Here is a 17950-nt window from a genome sequence, read left to right as displayed (position 1 = left end):
GGAGTGTTGCCTGTGCACTCTAGCCACTGGGTAGTGGCATCTTCTGTGACTCCTCCCAGCTTGGCTTCACTGCTGACCCTGCACTGACTGAGCTTGTGCCTTTCCTCTTAAAGATCTCTCCCTGGGATACTGCCTTTGCTCACCTGGCCTCATCTCCCTCCTGCTCCTCCCTTACGAGGAGGTCCCACCACCGGAATACACTATTCCCATTAGATCAGATGCAGAAGACAAATGCCTGGTGTTATGAATACTGCTGATGTTCAATGTGAGGGGCATCCCAAACCCTGGAGGGGAAATTTGGAATGCCAGTTCTTAACTCCTATTTATATTCATGATTTGGAAAAAATGTGAAAAACAAGATGAAACCCGGTGAGGAAAGGGGTCAGTCTAGTTGTAAATGATTCAAAAAGCAAAACAAAGACCAAGAAAGGCAAATGAATGTTGTCTAGGTCTTGCTGCATATGAACGCTGATTGCTTTATATCTGTTGTGAATGATACTGAACATCCTGCAGTCACAGCAAATATTCCCACTTCTGGCCTCATGATGGGGGAAGTCATTAATGAAGTAACTGAAGATGGTTGTGTCTAGGACCCCTGCCATCCCACAATGATGTCCTTGGGCTGAGACTATGGCCTCCAACAACCATCAACCACCTTCCTTTTTGCTAGGTATGACTCCAAGCAAAGGAAAATTCCTGCCCCCTCCCCACCCACCCCTGATTCCCATTGATTTCAATTTTGCCATATCTCCTTATGCCACACTCAGTCAAATAATGATGTCAAAGGTCACTGTCACCTCACCTCTAGCTTTCAGCCATTTTGTCCAAGTTTGGACCAAGGCTTCTGTTGAAGGTCAGGAACCAGGTGATGCTGGCAGAAGCCAAATCCAACCATCAATGAGCAGGTTAATGCTGAGTAAGTGTTGTTTGATAGCACTGACAATGGCACCTTGGCTGATTGAGAGTAGAGTGATGGAGCGGTAATTGGCTGGGGTGGATTTGTCCTGCCTTTTATGGAGTAAGTGTTGTTTGATAGCACTGACAATGGCACCTTCTATGGACAGAACATTCAAGCAAAAAATAAGATGTTTGTGGCTGTTGGGGGCCAATCATCTCAGCCGTAGGATTGTGGGATGGTAGGGGTCCCACACCCAACCATCTTCAGCTACTTCATTAATGACTTTCCTCCAATTTCCACATTGTTGGGCAGATGCCAACATTGTAGCTGTGTTGGGAACAGCTTGGTTCATGGCATGACAAGTTCTGGAGTGTAAGTCTTCAGTGCTATTGGCAGGATATTATCAGGGCCCATAGTATCAATGCCTTCAGATATTTCTTGATATGTGGAGTGAATTGAGTTGGCTGAAGGCTGGCATCTGTGACGCTGGGGACCTCCAGAAAGGCTGAAATGAATCATCTACTTGGCATTTCTGGCTGAAGGTGGTTGAAAATGTCTCAGCCTTGTCTCTTTTACACTGATGTGCTTGGACTTTTAGAGGTCTTTTGAGGATGGGGACATTTGTGGAACCGCCTTCTCTTGTTAATGGTTTAATTGTCCAGCACCATTCAGAGCAACATGTTATAGGATTGCAGAGTTTAGATCTGATCCATTGGTTGTGTGATTGCTTAGCTCTGTTTATTGCATGCTCTTTGAGCTGTTTGGCATACATGACTTCCTGTGTTGTAAATTCATCAAGTTACCACCTCATTTTTAGGTATGCCTCGTACTGCTTCTGGTATGCTCTCTCATTGAACCAGTGTTGGTCCCCTGGCTTGATGATGATGATAGAGTGTGGGCTATGCTGGGCCATGTGGTTACAGGTTGTGGTTGCGTACAATTCTGCTTTTGCTTTTGCCCACAGCACCTCATGGATTCCCAGTTTTGAGCAGTTAGATCTGTTCTGAATCTATCTCATTGAACATGGTGGTAATGCCACACAGCACAATGGAGCATATCCTCAATGTGAAGATAGGACTTTGTCTTCACAAAGACCATGATACCTGCAACAAGCCCAGTTTGGTAGTGTAGATATCGAGTCATTCCTGGTAATGGACATTGAGGTCCCCAACCAGAGCTTATTCTATACTCTTGCCATCCTCAGTGTTTCCTCCAGGTGATTTCAACATAGAGGAGGACTGATCCATCAGCTGAGGGGGGATAGTACTTGGCAATCAGCAGAAGGTTTCCTTGCCCATGTTTGACCTTATGTCATGAGACTTTATTGGTCAGCAGTCAATGTTGAAGACTCTCAGGGCAAATCCCTCCTGACTGTATATCAATCTGTGCTGGGTCTGCCCTTCCAGTGGGACAAGCCATACCCAGGGCTGGTGATAATGGTGCCTGGTGCATCGTTCACACAATGAGACAATTTGTGTCTGGCGAAGTCAGCCTGTTGTTTGACCCAATCAGTGAGATATTTTTGGCACAAGCCCCCAGATGTTAGTGAGCAGGACTTTGCAGGGTCAATATGGCGGGGTGTGCCATTGTAATTTCTGATGCCTAAGTCAGAGTTGGGTGGCTATTCAGTTTTATTTAATTGTTTATTTTTCTTAAATTACTCTATCTTTAAAGTTCCAAAGTCATTGCTCTGAATGGACTGGGCAAATCCAAATCCATTCCTCACTTGCTCCAAAAACCAAGTTCAAAATCAGTTCAAGGTTCCCACAGAGAGACAAACAAGGTCCAAGCTGGCAAGGTAAGGCATTGCACCCCATCTGGGGCTTGATCTGATACTCAATCTTAGCCAAAAGACCAAATGCTTTTATCCCTTTTTTTACTTTTGCTGTGGCAGTTTGGTACAGCTGAGTGGCGTGGTAGGTCATTTCAGAGGGCAGTTAAGTATCACCACATTGCTGTGGGTTTGGAGTCATATGTAGGCCAGACTGGGTAAGGACGGCAGATTTCCTTCTCTAAAAGACATTAGAAAACCAGATGGGTCTTTATGACAATCAGTGATAGTTACATGGCACCAATATTGAGACTAGCTTTACACTCCAGATTTGTTATTCATTGTATTCAAATTTGAAAAGCTGCTGTGTTTGAATTTGAACCTCGGCCTTCAAAACATTAACCTGGGTCTCTGGATTACTAATTCAGTGACATTACTGCTACATCATCATCACCCCCATATGTATCTGCTGTTTTTAATTTCCTAATCTTTTTTTCCTTCTAGTTTCTGTTGCATCTAAAAGACCTCCAAAGGTCCATTCCTATATAAATCTCAGCCCTGTTAGGTTTGAGGGAACATTACATACACGGCACTGATGTGTTGTTCTTTATAATACAACAGGCTGCTCAGCTGGGAACTATGTCTGCAAAAATGGGCAATGCCTCAAAAAATCCAACCCGGAATGTGACAAAACAAATGATTGCTTGGACAAGTCGGATGAGATGGGGTGTGGTAAGTTTTAATTGAAGGTCAGGTTTCCATGGAGACCATACACTGACAGGTGTTTACACATTTAAACATGCTAATACAATTAAGGCCATTCTACTGTTTAGACTGGATTATGGAGACTTTATTCATTCATTCTCACCTGTACAATGAACCAGTGGTTGGCACGGATACCTCACAGTGCTGGGGACCCGGGTTCAATTTCAGGCTTGGGTCATTACCTGTGCGGAGTCTGTACGTTCTCTTTTGTCTGTGTGGATTTCCTCCAAGTGCTCCGGTTTTCCTCCCCAGTCTGAAAGACGTGTTGGGTAGGTGCATTGGCAATGCTAACTTCTCCCTCAGCGTACCCGATCAGGCACCGGAGTGTGGTGATTAGGGGATTTTCACAGTTACTTCATTGCGGTGTTAATGTAAGCCTACTTATGACACTAGTAAACTTTATACTTTAAACAACAATATGCAATAGGGTAGATCAGTGCTGGCTTTGAACTGAGGCTGAGGTACTGTTCCTTGAATCCTTCAACATGACATTTTGCCTGAAGAATTTTATTTTGACTCCAGGCTACGTAATAGCAGTATCTTTTTCAAAAACTTTATGCTTTTGTCGCATATTGTACGTGTGTTAAGAATTAGAAGAAACACATTCCTTGGTGCCCTTCTTCCAGGCTGCTATCTAATTAAATGAAGTATGGGTAAGGCTGCCAGATTCAGGTTCTTGCCGCTGTCTTAACCACAATTCCACTGAGCCAGCAGCTCCCTCCACTCGTTGCTAATATCAAACATGCCCTGAGGTACAACGTAAGTTAAAGATAGGGTAAAACTCTCTCTGCACTGTCCTGTCAAACACTCCCGGGACAGGGATGTCACAGGGTCAGGTGGACGTGAAAGCTCACGCATCGTAGATTCACCATGGCTTCTGTCAGGAAGAATCTGATGTCAGCAGATTGGCTCCTGATGCATTTTCTGCCAAAGGCCACACTGGCAATGCTGGGGATCCATGTGATACACCTGGGACATCTTTCCTAGCCTAGACTATCCCATCCATATTTAAAAGAGCACTCAGGATGTAGCCTTTTTCTGCTTCAACTGTGGACAGTTAGATGTTTGGTTTTGAACATCTTGTGTGGCTTCTTTTTCAGGCTGTGGTACCCCCTTGATCTCGAACAGAATTGTGGGAGGCAAAACAGCTACTATTGAGGAGTGGCCGTGGCAAGTCAGTCTAATTATAGTTGGATTTGGTCACGACTGTGGGGCTACAGTCGTGACGAACACATGGTTGATTTCAGCAGCTCATTGTTTTGTGAGGTAAGTCATTCTACGCGCAGGTGGATCAGCTTTTGTTGACTGAAAACAGACATTTCCTGACCATAAGCACCAGATGATCCCAATCTGCTTCCCCTGACTGACATTTCACACGTTATTTTTGATGCCTCAAGCTCCCAATGGTTCATCGGGTAAAGTTGCAAAGATGTTGGGCAGTGTGGTGGCACTGCCGCCTCACAGCTCCAGGAACCCAGGTTCAATTGCGGCCTTGGGTCGACTGCCTGTGTGGAGTTTGCACTTTCTCCCCATGCCTAGGTGAGTTTCCTCTGGGTGCTCTGGTTTCCTCCCACGGTCCAAAGGTGTGTAGGTCGGGTTGATTGGCCATGCTAAATTGACCCTTAGTGTCAGTGGCAAATACATGGGGTTACAAGGATGGGGCCTGGGTGGGATTGTTGCTGGTGCAGGGCTTAATGGGCCAAAATAGCCTCCTTGTGCATTGTAGATTCTATGATTCTGTGAAAACTGTCAGGTAACAAGCATGAATGCAAGATAACCCTGAGATTCAGACTTTCTCTGCATAATTCTGAGCCACAGAGATCAGAGAGTCGCAGAGGATCTGTATTAATATCTGCCATCCAATAGTATGGAGGAGAAGGTTAACTTGGGTTCTTGTTCCAGATTAGTGTTCATTCAGTCTTGCTGGAAATGTTGAAGTCAGGAAGGATTCGGCTGTGAATATCTGCCTGACACGAATCATCTAGGTGAATGACTACATGGTTTTTGAGAGGGTTAGCTTATAAGGCGAGACTGAGTAGACTGGGGCTATACTCATTGGAATTCAGAAGAATGAGGGGAGATCTTATAAAAACATAAGATTATGAAGGGAATATATAAGATAGAAGCGGGGAAGTTGTTTCCATTGGCAGGTGAAACTAAAACTAGAGGACATGGCCTCAAAATAAGGGGGAGCAGGTTTAGGACTGAGTTGAGGAGGAACTTCTTCACACAAAGGGTTGTGAATCTGTGGAATTCTCTGCCCAGTGAAGCAGTTGAGGCTACCTCATTGAATGTTTTTAAGACAAGGATAGATACATTTTTGAGCAGTAAAGGAATTAAGGGTGATGATGAATGGGCGGGTCAGTGGAGCTGAGTCCACAAGAAGATCAGCCATGATCTTATTGAATGGTGGAGGAGGCTCGAAGGACCAGATGACCTACTCCTGCTCCGAGTTCTTATGTTCTAATGGTGAGGTACCAGAGGGCAGGTGACACCAGCAGAATGCTTATCTCAGAGAAAGTGAGTGGATAGGCAATTGCACCCCAGTAGAATTTACCTCCTGTGGAACAATACTCCTGTGGGCATACTATCCAGGAATCTACATTCAAACAGTTATACAAACATACAAATTAGGAGAAGGAGTAAGCCATTCAGGCCTCAAGCTTGCTCCACCATTCAGTAAGATCATGGTTGATCTGATCACAGCCTGAACTTTACTCTGTTTCCTACCCCTTATACCCTTGACTCCCTTGTCAATCAAGAATCTATCTAAGTCAGCCTTAAAAATATTCAGTGACCCTGCTGCCAACTCTCTCTAGACAAGTGAGCTCTGCAGACTCATGACCCTCTGAGAGAAAACATTTATTCTCATAGAATCATAGAATCCCTACAGTACAGAAAGAGGCCAATCAGCCCATCAAGGCTGTATTGACCACAATCCCATCCAGGCCTCATTCCCAAAACCGCACACATTTACCCTGTTAATCCCCCCGACACTAGGGTCAATTTAGCATGGCCAATCAATCTAACCCACACATTTTGGACTCTCATCTCCATTTTAAAACGGAGACCCTTATTTATAATCTATAGCCTTTAGTTCTCTCTCTCCCACAAGAGGAAACATCCTTTCGGCATCCACTGTTTCAAGTTCTGTCAGGATCGTATAGATTTCAATAAGGTCACCTCTCAATCTTCTAATCTGTACCTTCGTGGGAATTATTAGGGAGCTATACTCCAGTGGGAATTGCTGCACGGGAATCTGCACCCCAGTGGTAATCAACATCCATACACACCCATGTGCCATTGAGATTCAATGACCTCAGGTGAAAAAATAATAAAAATTGTTCATCTCTAATAAATGAAGAATGGAGACCCAAGAATAATCTTTCTGTTTTGGTTTTTTGCAGCTTGCCAGACCCAAAAAATTGGGAGGTGATCCTTGGAACTTCACGTAGAGATGATCAAAGCTCTGTAGCAGTGAAAAGGAAATTGAAGAGGATCATTGTTCACCCCTTATTTCAGCAATCTACACTAAACAATGATGTGGTTCTGCTGGAGTTAACCAGCCCTGTATCATTCTCCAAGTCTATCCAGCCCGTGTGTCTACCTTCGCCCACTCACATTTTCCCCACAGGAAAGAATTGCACCATCACAGGATGGGGAGTACTGAGTCAGAGTAATAGTATGGAGCAAATTTATTATATGGCTGCTCATATCTGTGTTTTTAAAAAAAGAAACTCAAAAAAAATTATGGACCCTCAACTTGTAAATCTGCATCGGGCATTGTTTCCAGAATGAGATAAGCACTGTAGTACCTTTCAGTTGGTCTCCAAGGTAGTACAGTGATCAAATAGTTCCACACATCTCGCACACAGAACTGCCTTTCCTCCTTTGTTTAGCCAATAACTGAGCATATGTCATAGAGTCAAAAAGGTTTACAGCATGGAAACAGACCCAATGGTCCAACTTGTCCATACCACCTAGTTTTTATCACTAAGCTAGTCCCTATTTCTTATGTTCTTATGTTCTTATGTAATTGCCCACATTTGGCCCATATTCCTCTATACCCATCTTATCCATGTAACTATCTAAATGCTTTTTAAAAGACAAAATTGTACCCACCTCTACTACTACCTCTGGCAGCTTGTTCCAGACACTCACCACCCTCTGTATGAATAAAAATGCCCCTCTGGCCCTTTTGTATCTCTCCCCTCTCACCTTAAACCTATGCCTTCTAGTTTTAGACTCCTCTACCTTTGGAAAAAGATGTTGACTATCTAGCTGATCTATGCCCCTCATTATTTTATAGATGTCTATAAGATCACCCCAGGCCTCCTACACTCCAGGGAAAAAAAGTCCCAGTCTATCCAGCTTCTCCTTATAACCCAAACCATCAAGTCCCAGTAGCATCCTAGTAAATCTTGATAGGGATGTTCCAAGAACTTGAGAGAGGTTGGACGCTGGACCTATGGAGCAATTCCATTAAATGGAAGGATTTGGTGCTGTTCCTCTGCAGTGCTTTCCTCTGGAATTTCTGCTATTTTGCTGCTCTCCCTCTGTTTAATGTTGATACACGTACTACAGAAGCTTTGTAACCTTGGGAACCCCGCATTTATCATTGTGCAATTTAAATCATGACACTCAGTAACATGTTAGATTGAATGACGTGCTACTCATTGATAGAAGCAGTGCTACTTGATGAGGTGCAGCACAGCAATGATGATGCCTGATCCTGGGTTGCTGATATGTTATCTCTATGTTACCCCAGGACCTACTCCATATTCTGAAGTTGTGCATTACATTGAGCAGTGGCCCTTACTATCTTCCAGCGTAATCTGCCCGTTGTCCTTTGTTCTGCTTGCTTGCTCTCATCCCTTGATCTCGCAATTGAAATAACCTTCTCAGTACCTGAACGGGGCGGATCTTCATGAAATTTTATTTGATTTGATTTAACTTATTATTACCACATGTATTAGGGAAAAGTATTGTTTCTTGCGCTATACAGACAAAGCATACCGTACATAGAGAAGGAAACAAGAGTGTGCAGAACGTAAATGAGTTAGAATGAAGTTTTAGAAGTATAGAACGAGAGTAAAAGATAGAATTAGAAGTTATGCTGGGCACAGGGTGCAAGAAGTCACCTCGCCCCGGTGCCATCTTGAGATTGTATTGAATTGTTGAATCTTGAATTCTGCTGGTCACTACATTTGACAGACTTCATCCATTTGGCAGCATTTCACAACTTACTTTAAAAGATCAAATTCATGTTTAGTCTTTGTAATAAGTAAAACAGAACTGTAGGAACAAGGTGAGGCCATTTTGCCTCATCCTGTTCTGCTCTTCAATGGGATTGTGGCTGATCTGTATCGTAACTCCATTGCCTCATATCACTTAATCCCTTTGTTTAACAAAAATCTATCAATCTCAGGTTTGGAAGTAACAATTACCATTCATTGAAGAGCAATCCAAATTTCTATCAACCTTTAATATATAGAAATTTTTCCTAATTTCCCTCCTGAAGGGCCGGCCTTTATCTTTCAGACTGGTTCCTTGTCTTGGACTCACCAAGCAGCAGAAATAGGAGAACCTATCAATTCCCATTCATAAATCACCAGGGAATGCAGCACCTGTCTGTGTATTAGAAACAGAGTTGACCAAAAGGTTAATCCTATTTCTCTCTCCACAGGTATCTGAGCTGCTGAATATTTCCAGCAGTTTTTGTTTCTATGTCAGATCTCCAGCATCTGCAATATATTGCTTTAGTCTAATATATAGATGATCATATACTGCTTTATATATATTGCTTTAGTCATATACATATATATTGCTTTATTCATATACATAGCTGATCTGGAGGAGGGGGCTGAGTGTAGGGTAACAAAGTTTGCTGATGACAAGAAGATGAGTGGAAAAGTGAATTGCATGGAGGACGCGGAAGGTCTGCGGAGAGATTTGGATAGGCTGAGTGAGTGGGCGAGGACCTGGCAGATGGAGTATAACGTTAGCAAATGTGAAGTGATCCACTTTGGAAGAAATAATAGTAGGATGGAATATTATTTAAAGTTGCAGCATGCTACTGGGGGTCCTTGTGCATGAATCGCAAAAACTCAGTCTGCAGGTGCAGCAGGTGATCAAGAAGGCGAATGGAATGTTGGCCTTTATGGCAAGGCGGATAGAATATAGAAGTAGGGAGGTCTTGCTGCAACTGTACAGGGTACTGGTGAGGCCGCAACTGGAGTACTGTGTGCAGTTTTGGTCCCCTTATTTGTGAAAGGATATATTGGCCTTGGAGCGAGTACAGAGAAGGTTCACCAGGCTGATACCGGAGATGAGGGGGTTAGCTTATGAGGAGGGGTTGAGTAGTTTGGGCCTGTACTCGTTGGAGTTTAGAAGGCTGAGGGGGGATCTTATACAGACTTACAAGATAATGAAGGGGCTAGATAGGGTAAAGGTAGAGAGATTCTTTCCACTTAGAAAGGAAACCAGAACTAGAGGGCACAGCCTCAAAATAAGAGGAGGGCAGTTTAGAACAGAGTTGAGGAGGAACTTCTTCTCTCAGAGGGTGGTGAATCTCTGGAATTCTCAGCCCACTGAAGTGGTGGAGGCGATCTCGTTGAATATGTTTAAGTCACGGGTGGATAGATTTCTGATCGATAAGGGAATTAAGGGTTATGGGGAGCAGGCGGGTAAGTGGAACTGATCCACTTCAGATCAGCCATGATCTTATTGAATGGCGGGGCAGGCTCAAGGGGCTAGGTGGCCTACTCCTGCTCCTATTTCTTATGTTCTTAAGTGTAGTTTAACCCTTGGCATCCAGTTTTATTGGAGCTAATCTGTTTTGGACTCCCTCCAAGGTCAGTATATCCTTTCTATGTTGTGGTGTCCTGAACTGCTCACAGTATTCCAGATGTCATCTAGTCAGCATTTTGTAAAGCTGCCTCAATAGATCTGTCTGGGGGATCGGCGAGGAGGCGGGGGAGATGGGGGTTGGTCACAATAGGCTGCGGGCCCCTGCTGTAGCAGTGGGGGGGGTTGTCGCGTTTCAGACATGGAGACTGGCTGAGAGCAGCAGGAGCTGAGTGACAGGTCACTGCTGCTCTCAGTACAGAGAGACCTGCACATACGCAGTGGTGAACTCTGCTGCTATCAGCCACTATTTGGGCGATGAGACCCACCCCTACCCTTCCCCCACTGATGAGAAACAGTTTTTGAGGGTAGTTTTTAAATCTAATTCCTTAAGATTTGGACTCGCCCAAAATACAGATCAGAAACACCCTATTTTCACGCTGGTTCTGGACTTAGAATTTTTTTCATTGAATTGCCCCATTGTCTTCTTGCACTTCTTTAAAAACTGAGCAAAGTAATTGTTTAACATTTAGGTTATTCTCTTATTTTCCCATGTAGTTTGAGTTTGAAGAGGCCCACATTGCTTTTAACCACCCTCTTTCTTGTAATATAACTATACAGGTTTATTTATGAGTACAAGCAGGACCATATGACATTTTCCTACCCAGAAAGCACCGATGAAATGAAGGGTGGCCTTTCCATTCTGTCAAATGGTACAATTTGGGATTTGTGGCCCATTGCAGTGACCAGTTTAGAGCCTAGAACAGTTTATAAAGGACCCGTACTTGACCTTAGAAATTCCCAGGCAGATGTCAAATTCTGTATGTATATTAATGGCGTGATGGCTGTTAAATTAGTGATGTTGCATAGCTCACACCCCTTTTCTTTATTCTTCTATTTCCATGGCAGATTCTTTACCCATCATGCTACAGAAAGCCACTGTTCAGATCTTCGATCAACGCAAATGTGTCAAACTCTACCACAATTCAATAACTCCACAAATGATGTGCGCTGGATTCATGTCTGGCAAAGTGGATTCCTGCCAGGTCAGTAACGTGACCAATTCAAGACAGCATCTTCCCAAGTTCTGCTCCCATCCCAAATGTGTTTCTTTTGGTTTTGCCACCAGGGTGGTTTATTAACTGCATGTGTGGATTTGTCAATCCAAAGTTGAGCCCTTGAGATGACCAGGGCCAATCATCCCCTTGCACCTTTGGGACCAGGAGCTGAATCCAGCCCAGTCTGATCAGACGAGCATTTCTCACTAGTAGCAAGCATCTTCAATGTAATGAATTTGAGTGTTTGTAATGTCACTTGCAAATACATGTGTATCTAGCCAACTAAATCTGATTTGTACAGACTACAACCAATCTTAATTTAGTTACACTTCACAAACAACATCACCTTCAATTATTTTGGTAAGTATTGAAATATTCCCCTTCTACTAGCTACCTCCTCTCAACATCTCCTATCTGACCCCCTCTCCCACTATCACACACTTACCCCATCGAAGGGTGGGAAGGACATGCCAATTAATTATCGTCTTACATCAGCAGTGGGCAAATTATTAGACTCAATCCTGAGAGATCAGATAAATTGTCACTTAGTAAGTGGAGTGACAGCTTTGTGTTTTTTTGTGGACTTTAAACGTGCAATCTCTTGACTGAGGTGAGAATGCAACCCACTGGGCCACGGCTGACACTGGAACAAAATGGACGGTGGGAGAGCACGGCTGATGGGAAGGGGGATAAATGTTGGGAGCAAGGGTGAGGGAGAATTATAAGATGGGTTCCATAGGACCATAGAAATGATACGGCACAGAAGGGGGGCCATTTGGTCCATCTTATCCATGCTGACTCAAAGACACCCAGATGTCCTTTCTAATCCCATCTTCATGGGTTAGTGACAGGTGGTCAGCATGGCTTTAAGGGAGGGTCATGCCTGACAAATTTGATTGAATTATTTGAGGAAGTGACAAGGAAGACCTGTGAGGATTGTGCTGTGTATGTTGTCTATATAGATCTTAGAAAAGCATTTGACAAGGTTCCACATGGCAGACTGATCAAAAAAGTAAAAACCCATGGGATGCAGGGTATTGTAGCGAATTGGATCCAAAGTTAGCTTAGTAACAGGAAACAAAGGGCAATGGTTAATGGCTGCCCTTGTGAATGGAAAGCTGTTTCAAGTGGTAATCACAGTAAGAAGTCTCACAACACCAGGATAAAGTCCAACAGGTTTATTTGGTAGTAAACGCCACTAGTTTTCAGAATGCTGTTCCTTCGTCAGGTGAGTGAAGAGTTCTGATCACAAACAGGGCATATAAAGGCACACACGGTTTACAGAATACTGATTAGGATGTGAATCTTTACAGCTAAACTGCTATTCAAGTCTTAAAGATGCAGACAATGTGAGTGGAGATAGCATTAGACATAGGTTGAAGAGATGTGTATTGTCTCCAGACAGGAGAGTAAGTGAGATGTTGCAAGTTCAGGCCAGTGATGGGGGTTACAGATAGTGTGACATGAACCCAAGATCCCGGTTGAGGCCGTTCTCATGTGTGTGGAACTTGGTCATCAGTTTCTGCTCAGCAACTGCGCTGTTGTATGTCGTGAAGGCCACCTTCGAGAACGTTTACCCAAAGATCAGAGGCTGACTGCCCATGACCGCTGAAGTGTTCATGGCCAACAGGAAGGGAACAGTCTTGCCTGGTGATTGTCAAGCGGTGTTCATTGATCTGTTGTCATAGCATCTGCATGGTCTCCCCAGTGTACCATGCTTTGGGACATCCTTTCCTGCAGCTATCAGGTAGACAATGTTGGCCGAGTTGCAAGAGTATGTGCCGTGTACCTGGTGGATGGTGTTCTCAAGTGAGATGATGGCATCTGTGTCAATGATCCGGCACGTCTTGCAGAGGTTGCTGTGGCCGGGTTGTATGGTGTTGTGGTCACTGTTCTCCTGAAGGCTGGATAGTTTGCTGCGGACTGTGGGGGAGACTATGCAGACGCTATGACAACGGATGAATGAACACTGCTTGACAATCACCAGGCAAGACTGTTCCCTTCCTGTTGGCGAACACTTCAGCAGTCATGGGCATTCGGCCTCTGATCTTTGGGTAAATGTTCTCTAAGGCGGCCTTCATGACATATGATAGCAGAGTCGCTGAGCAGAAACTGATAGCCAAGTTCTGCACACATGAGGACGGCCTCAATCGGGATCTTGGGTTCATGTCACACTATCTGTAACCCCCATGACTTGCCTGAACTTGCAACATCTCACTTACTGTCCTGTCTGGAGATAATACACATCTCTTTAACCTATGCTTAATGCTATCTCCACTCACATTGTCTGCACCTTTAAGACTTAAATAGCAGATTAGCTGTAAAGACTCACATTCTAATGAGTATTCTGTAAACTGTGTGCCATTATATGCCCTATTTGTGATCAGAACTCTCCACTCACCTGACGAAGGAACGGCATTCCGAAAGCTAGTGGTGTTTACTATCAAATTATTCCATTGGACTTTAACCTGGTGTTGTGAGACTTCTTACTGTGTTTACCCCAGTCCAACGCCGGCATCTCCACATCAAGTGCTAATCCACAGAGCTCAGTGTTGGGACTCCTGCTGTTTGTTTTATGTATTAATGACTTGGACTTGAATGTTGGGGAAACTGTCTGGAAAATTTGCAGATGACACAATAATTGGGCATGTTGTGGATAGTGTAGAGGATAGTTGTAAGCTCCAAAATTATATAATGGGTTGGTGGAGTGGGCAAGAAAGTGGCAAAAGGAATTCAACCCTGATAAATGTGAGGTCAAACAGTAAAAGGGAATAACACAATATACAGGAATGTACTGAGAGGGGTAGATGAAATGAGAGATCTTGGTGTCGAAGTGCACAGGTCCCTAAAGGCAGCAATACAGGTAGATAAGGTGGTAAAGAAGGCATGTGGAATGCTCTCCTTTACTGGCAGTGTGCAGAATACAAAAGTAGGGATGTAATGATAGAATTGTATAAGACACTGGTGAGGCCACAACTTGAGTGTTGTGTGTGGTGCTGGTCAGTACTTTACAGGAAGAATGTAATTGCACTGGAGAGAATGCAGAGAATATTTACTAGAATGTTGCCAGGGCTGGAGAACTGTAGCTACTAGGAGAGATTAGAGAGATTGGGGTTATTTTCCTTGGAACAGAGAAGGCTGAGGGGTGACATGATTGAAATATACAAAATAATGAGAGGTAGAGATAGAGTGGACAGAAGGAACCTGTTTCCCTTGACAGAGAGTTCAAAAACCAGGGGATAAAGATTCAAGCTAAGGATTAGGGGGAATATGAGGAAAACCTTTTTCATGGAGAGGGTGTTCGGTGTCTGGAATTTGCTGCCTGGGTGGGTAGTGGAGGCAGAGACCCTAAACTTGTTTAAAAAGTAGCTGGATCTGCAGCTTAAGTACTGTAAACTACAAGATTATGGGCCATGTGCAGGAAAATGGGATTAGAAAGGGCACCTCGGTGTCTTTGGGTCAGCATGGACAAGATGGACCAAATGGCTCCCTTCTGTGCTGTATAATTTCTATGGTCCTATGGACCCCTCTTATAAATCCCCCTCACTGCCACCCCCAACATCTGCTGTCTTCCGTCATCTATCCCCCCTCCCATCAACCTTGCTCTCCCACTTGCCATTTTGTTTCAGTGTCAGCCGTGGCCCAATGGGTTGCACTCTCACCTCAGTCAAGAGATTGTGGATTTAAAGTCCACAAAAAAACAAAGCTGATACTCCAGTGCAGTGCTGAGGCAGTGCTGCACTGTCAGAGGTGCTTTCTTTCAGATGAGATGTCAAGGGCCTGTCTGCCCCACCAAATAAATGCATGGCACTCATTTGACAAAGGGTGTCTGGGGTAACATTTCTCCCTCAGTCCACATCACAAACAGGAACACATTATCTGGTCATTATCACACTGCTGTTTGTGAGAGCTTGCTTTGCACATAGTAGCTGCTGCATTTCTTGCATCACAACAGTGAGTAAAGAATTTCATTGGCTTTGGGGCATCCTGAGATTGTCTATGGAAATGCAAGTATTTCCTTTCCTTTCCAGTTCCTCACACAATCCTTTCTCTCCTACTGACCAGTGTCCAACTCCTAGTCTTGGCCTGAGATTATGGGATTGTGTAAAATGGATGAGTGATTCAGATGCCTGTGGTACGCCATCCCCTCCACTCCCCCCACCCTCAAATGGCAGTGATGGAAGTGAAGTTTAGGCGGATGATCAGACATTGCTTGATGTCACTGTTATCTCATCAAGGAGAAAAGATAAAGATTGCTCTCTCCAATTTCATCCCTTCAGCTGCTCCTTGGAAAGAAAACCCAAAAGAGAGTTCATAGAATCTCTACAATGCAGAAGAGGTCATTCGGCCCATTGAGTCTGCGCTGATTCTCTGACAGAGTATCTTACCCAAGCCCTCTCCCCTGCCCTAACACTGCAACCTCACATATTTGCTGTGGTTAATCCACCTATCCTACACATCTTTGGGCACTTAAGAGACAATTTAGCATGATCAATTCACCTAACTTGCACATCTTTAGACTGTGGGAGGAAACCAACGTAGACGCGGGTAGAATGTGCAAACTCCAAACCGAGTCACCCAAGGCTGGGATAGACCCCGGGTCCCTGGTGTTGTGAGGCAGCAATGCTAACCACTGTGCCACCGTGCCATCCAAATCAAAGTAATCAAAGTTGACCAAAGTAGAGACATTGAGGCAGTGAATGTTGTTTCTTTAAACCACCCTGGACCAGCGATTCTTGATACACTGGTCCCCTTCATCTAAATATTGTACAGAATAAAATCAGGTCCTGATCAATGAACTGGATAATATTTCACTCAACTGGGCGTGAATAGCCTGTAACCAGTTGTTTCTTTGAAATGAAATATATTATTTAAAATATTTTGGCAAAAAACATTGAAAGCTTCAAACGCTGCAACAGGGGCTGGTCGAGATTTGTTTAAATTGTCTTAATAACAGGGTTATTACATAGAACTATTATTTTTTCTGTCCTCAATGTAACTCATTGCTAGGGATTCTTTCCAAGAACTGGTCACTTGTTCAGATTACTACCATGTTGATGAAGCTCATCTTAAGATTGCAGGTTATTCATATTTATTTTTGATTCACTTAACTAGAACCAGGAATAGGCCATTCAGCCCTTCAAGCCCGCTCCACCATTCATTATGATCATGGCTGATCATTGAATTCAATGTCCTGATCCCCCCCCTTCCCCTCTATCCCTTGATCCTCTTAGCCCCAAGACCTACATCTAATTTCTACTTGAAATCAGACGACATTTTGGCCTCAACTACATTCAATGGTAGTGAATTCCTCACATTCACCACCCTCTGGGTGAAGAAATTTCTCCTCACCTCAGTTCTAAAAGGTTTACCCCTTATCCTCAAACAAGCACCCCTAGTTCTTGACACCCTCACCATTGGGAACATTGTTTCAACCCTGTCTAACCCTGTTAGAATGTTATAAGTTTCTATGAAATCCCCTCTCACTTTTCTAAACTCCAGTGAATATAATCCTAACTGACTTAGTCCCTCCTTGTATGACAGTCCTGCCATCCTAGGAATCAGCCTGGTAAACCTTTGCTGGACTCCCTTTATAGTAAAGACATCCTTCCTTGAATAAGGACACCAAAACTGCACACAATACTCCAGGTGTGCCCTATACAATTGCAGCAAAACATCCCAATACTCAAATCCTCTTGTTATGAAAGCCATTTGCATTCTTTACTGCCTGCTGTACCTGTGCACTTACTTTCAGCGGCTAATGCATGAGGACTCCAAAGCCTCACTGAGTATCCACCTCTCTCAATTTACACCCATTCAAGTAATAATCTGTCTTCCTATTATTGCTACTAAAGTGGATAACCTCATATTTATCCACGTTATACTGCATCTGCCATGCAGATGCAATGGGGGGGAGGTCACTTTAATTTTTAGATGTTAAGTGGGGCCACGTCGGAAATCGGTTTGGGAAGTTCTGGATGTTTTAGGATGGATAATAATTTCTGGTCTGTATCCCTTCATCTCAGGGTGACTCTGGTGGCCCGTTGGTTTGTGAGGAGTCACCGGGCAAATGGTTCCTAGCTGGTATTGTGAGCTGGGGAGATGGCTGCGCCCAACCAAACAAACCTGGAGTCTACACAAGAGTGACCACAATCCGGGACTGGGCCCGGCGCGTAATGTCACACATCAACGTAATATCTCCTCTCTCAGAGGCCAGTATGGAACATGCTGCTTCAATTAAACAAAGCATAACTGTCCCTAACGCACAATTCGGTGGGTATTCACACTGAACACTGGCTGTGGGAGTATGGCTGGGGGGCGCGGATCAGATTAATCACTGAGCTTGATTTGAAGACGCTGTGTATATATGCTTTAGGGTTGTCTGTTTTGTGTAGGTGTCTGTGTGTGCCGTGGGTATGTTTGTGTTTGTGTGTCTGTTGAGGGAAATTCTATCTCCAATCACTATGCAGAGTGTGCGAGTGGCGGGAGAGGGGGAGGCAGCAGGGGTGGGTCAAACTCTATTTAAATTGGGCCTATTCAAGAAATCCTGGCACTTGGCATGGGCCACATCCAGCAAAGCTTATTTGGATAAACAACAGTTAAAATTGGTTT

The 17950-nt window shown here is 44.0% G+C and overlaps 1 protein-coding gene across 1 annotated transcript; it reads left to right on the top strand.

Moving 5' to 3' along the window:
* Positions 1–774: 774 nt before the first annotated feature.
* Positions 775–17628, top strand: LOC145358914 (transmembrane protease serine 9-like). The gene is made up of 6 exons (XM_080213290.1): positions 775–916; positions 3291–3401; positions 4535–4700; positions 6842–7116; positions 11190–11326; positions 17365–17628. Exons 1-6 carry the CDS (start codon positions 775–777, stop codon positions 17626–17628), a joined length of 1095 nt encoding a protein of 364 aa, XP_080069416.1.
* Positions 17629–17950: the final 322 nt, after the last annotated feature.

The sequence above is a fragment of the Carcharhinus amblyrhynchos genome, chromosome 26 (assembly GCF_965287045.1).
Source record: "Carcharhinus amblyrhynchos chromosome 26, sCarAmb.v2.hapA, whole genome shotgun sequence".
Lineage (NCBI taxonomy): Eukaryota > Metazoa > Chordata > Chondrichthyes > Carcharhiniformes > Carcharhinidae > Carcharhinus > Carcharhinus amblyrhynchos.
Note: the sequence above shows the minus strand (reverse complement) of the source record. Positions and strands in the feature narration are given on the sequence as shown.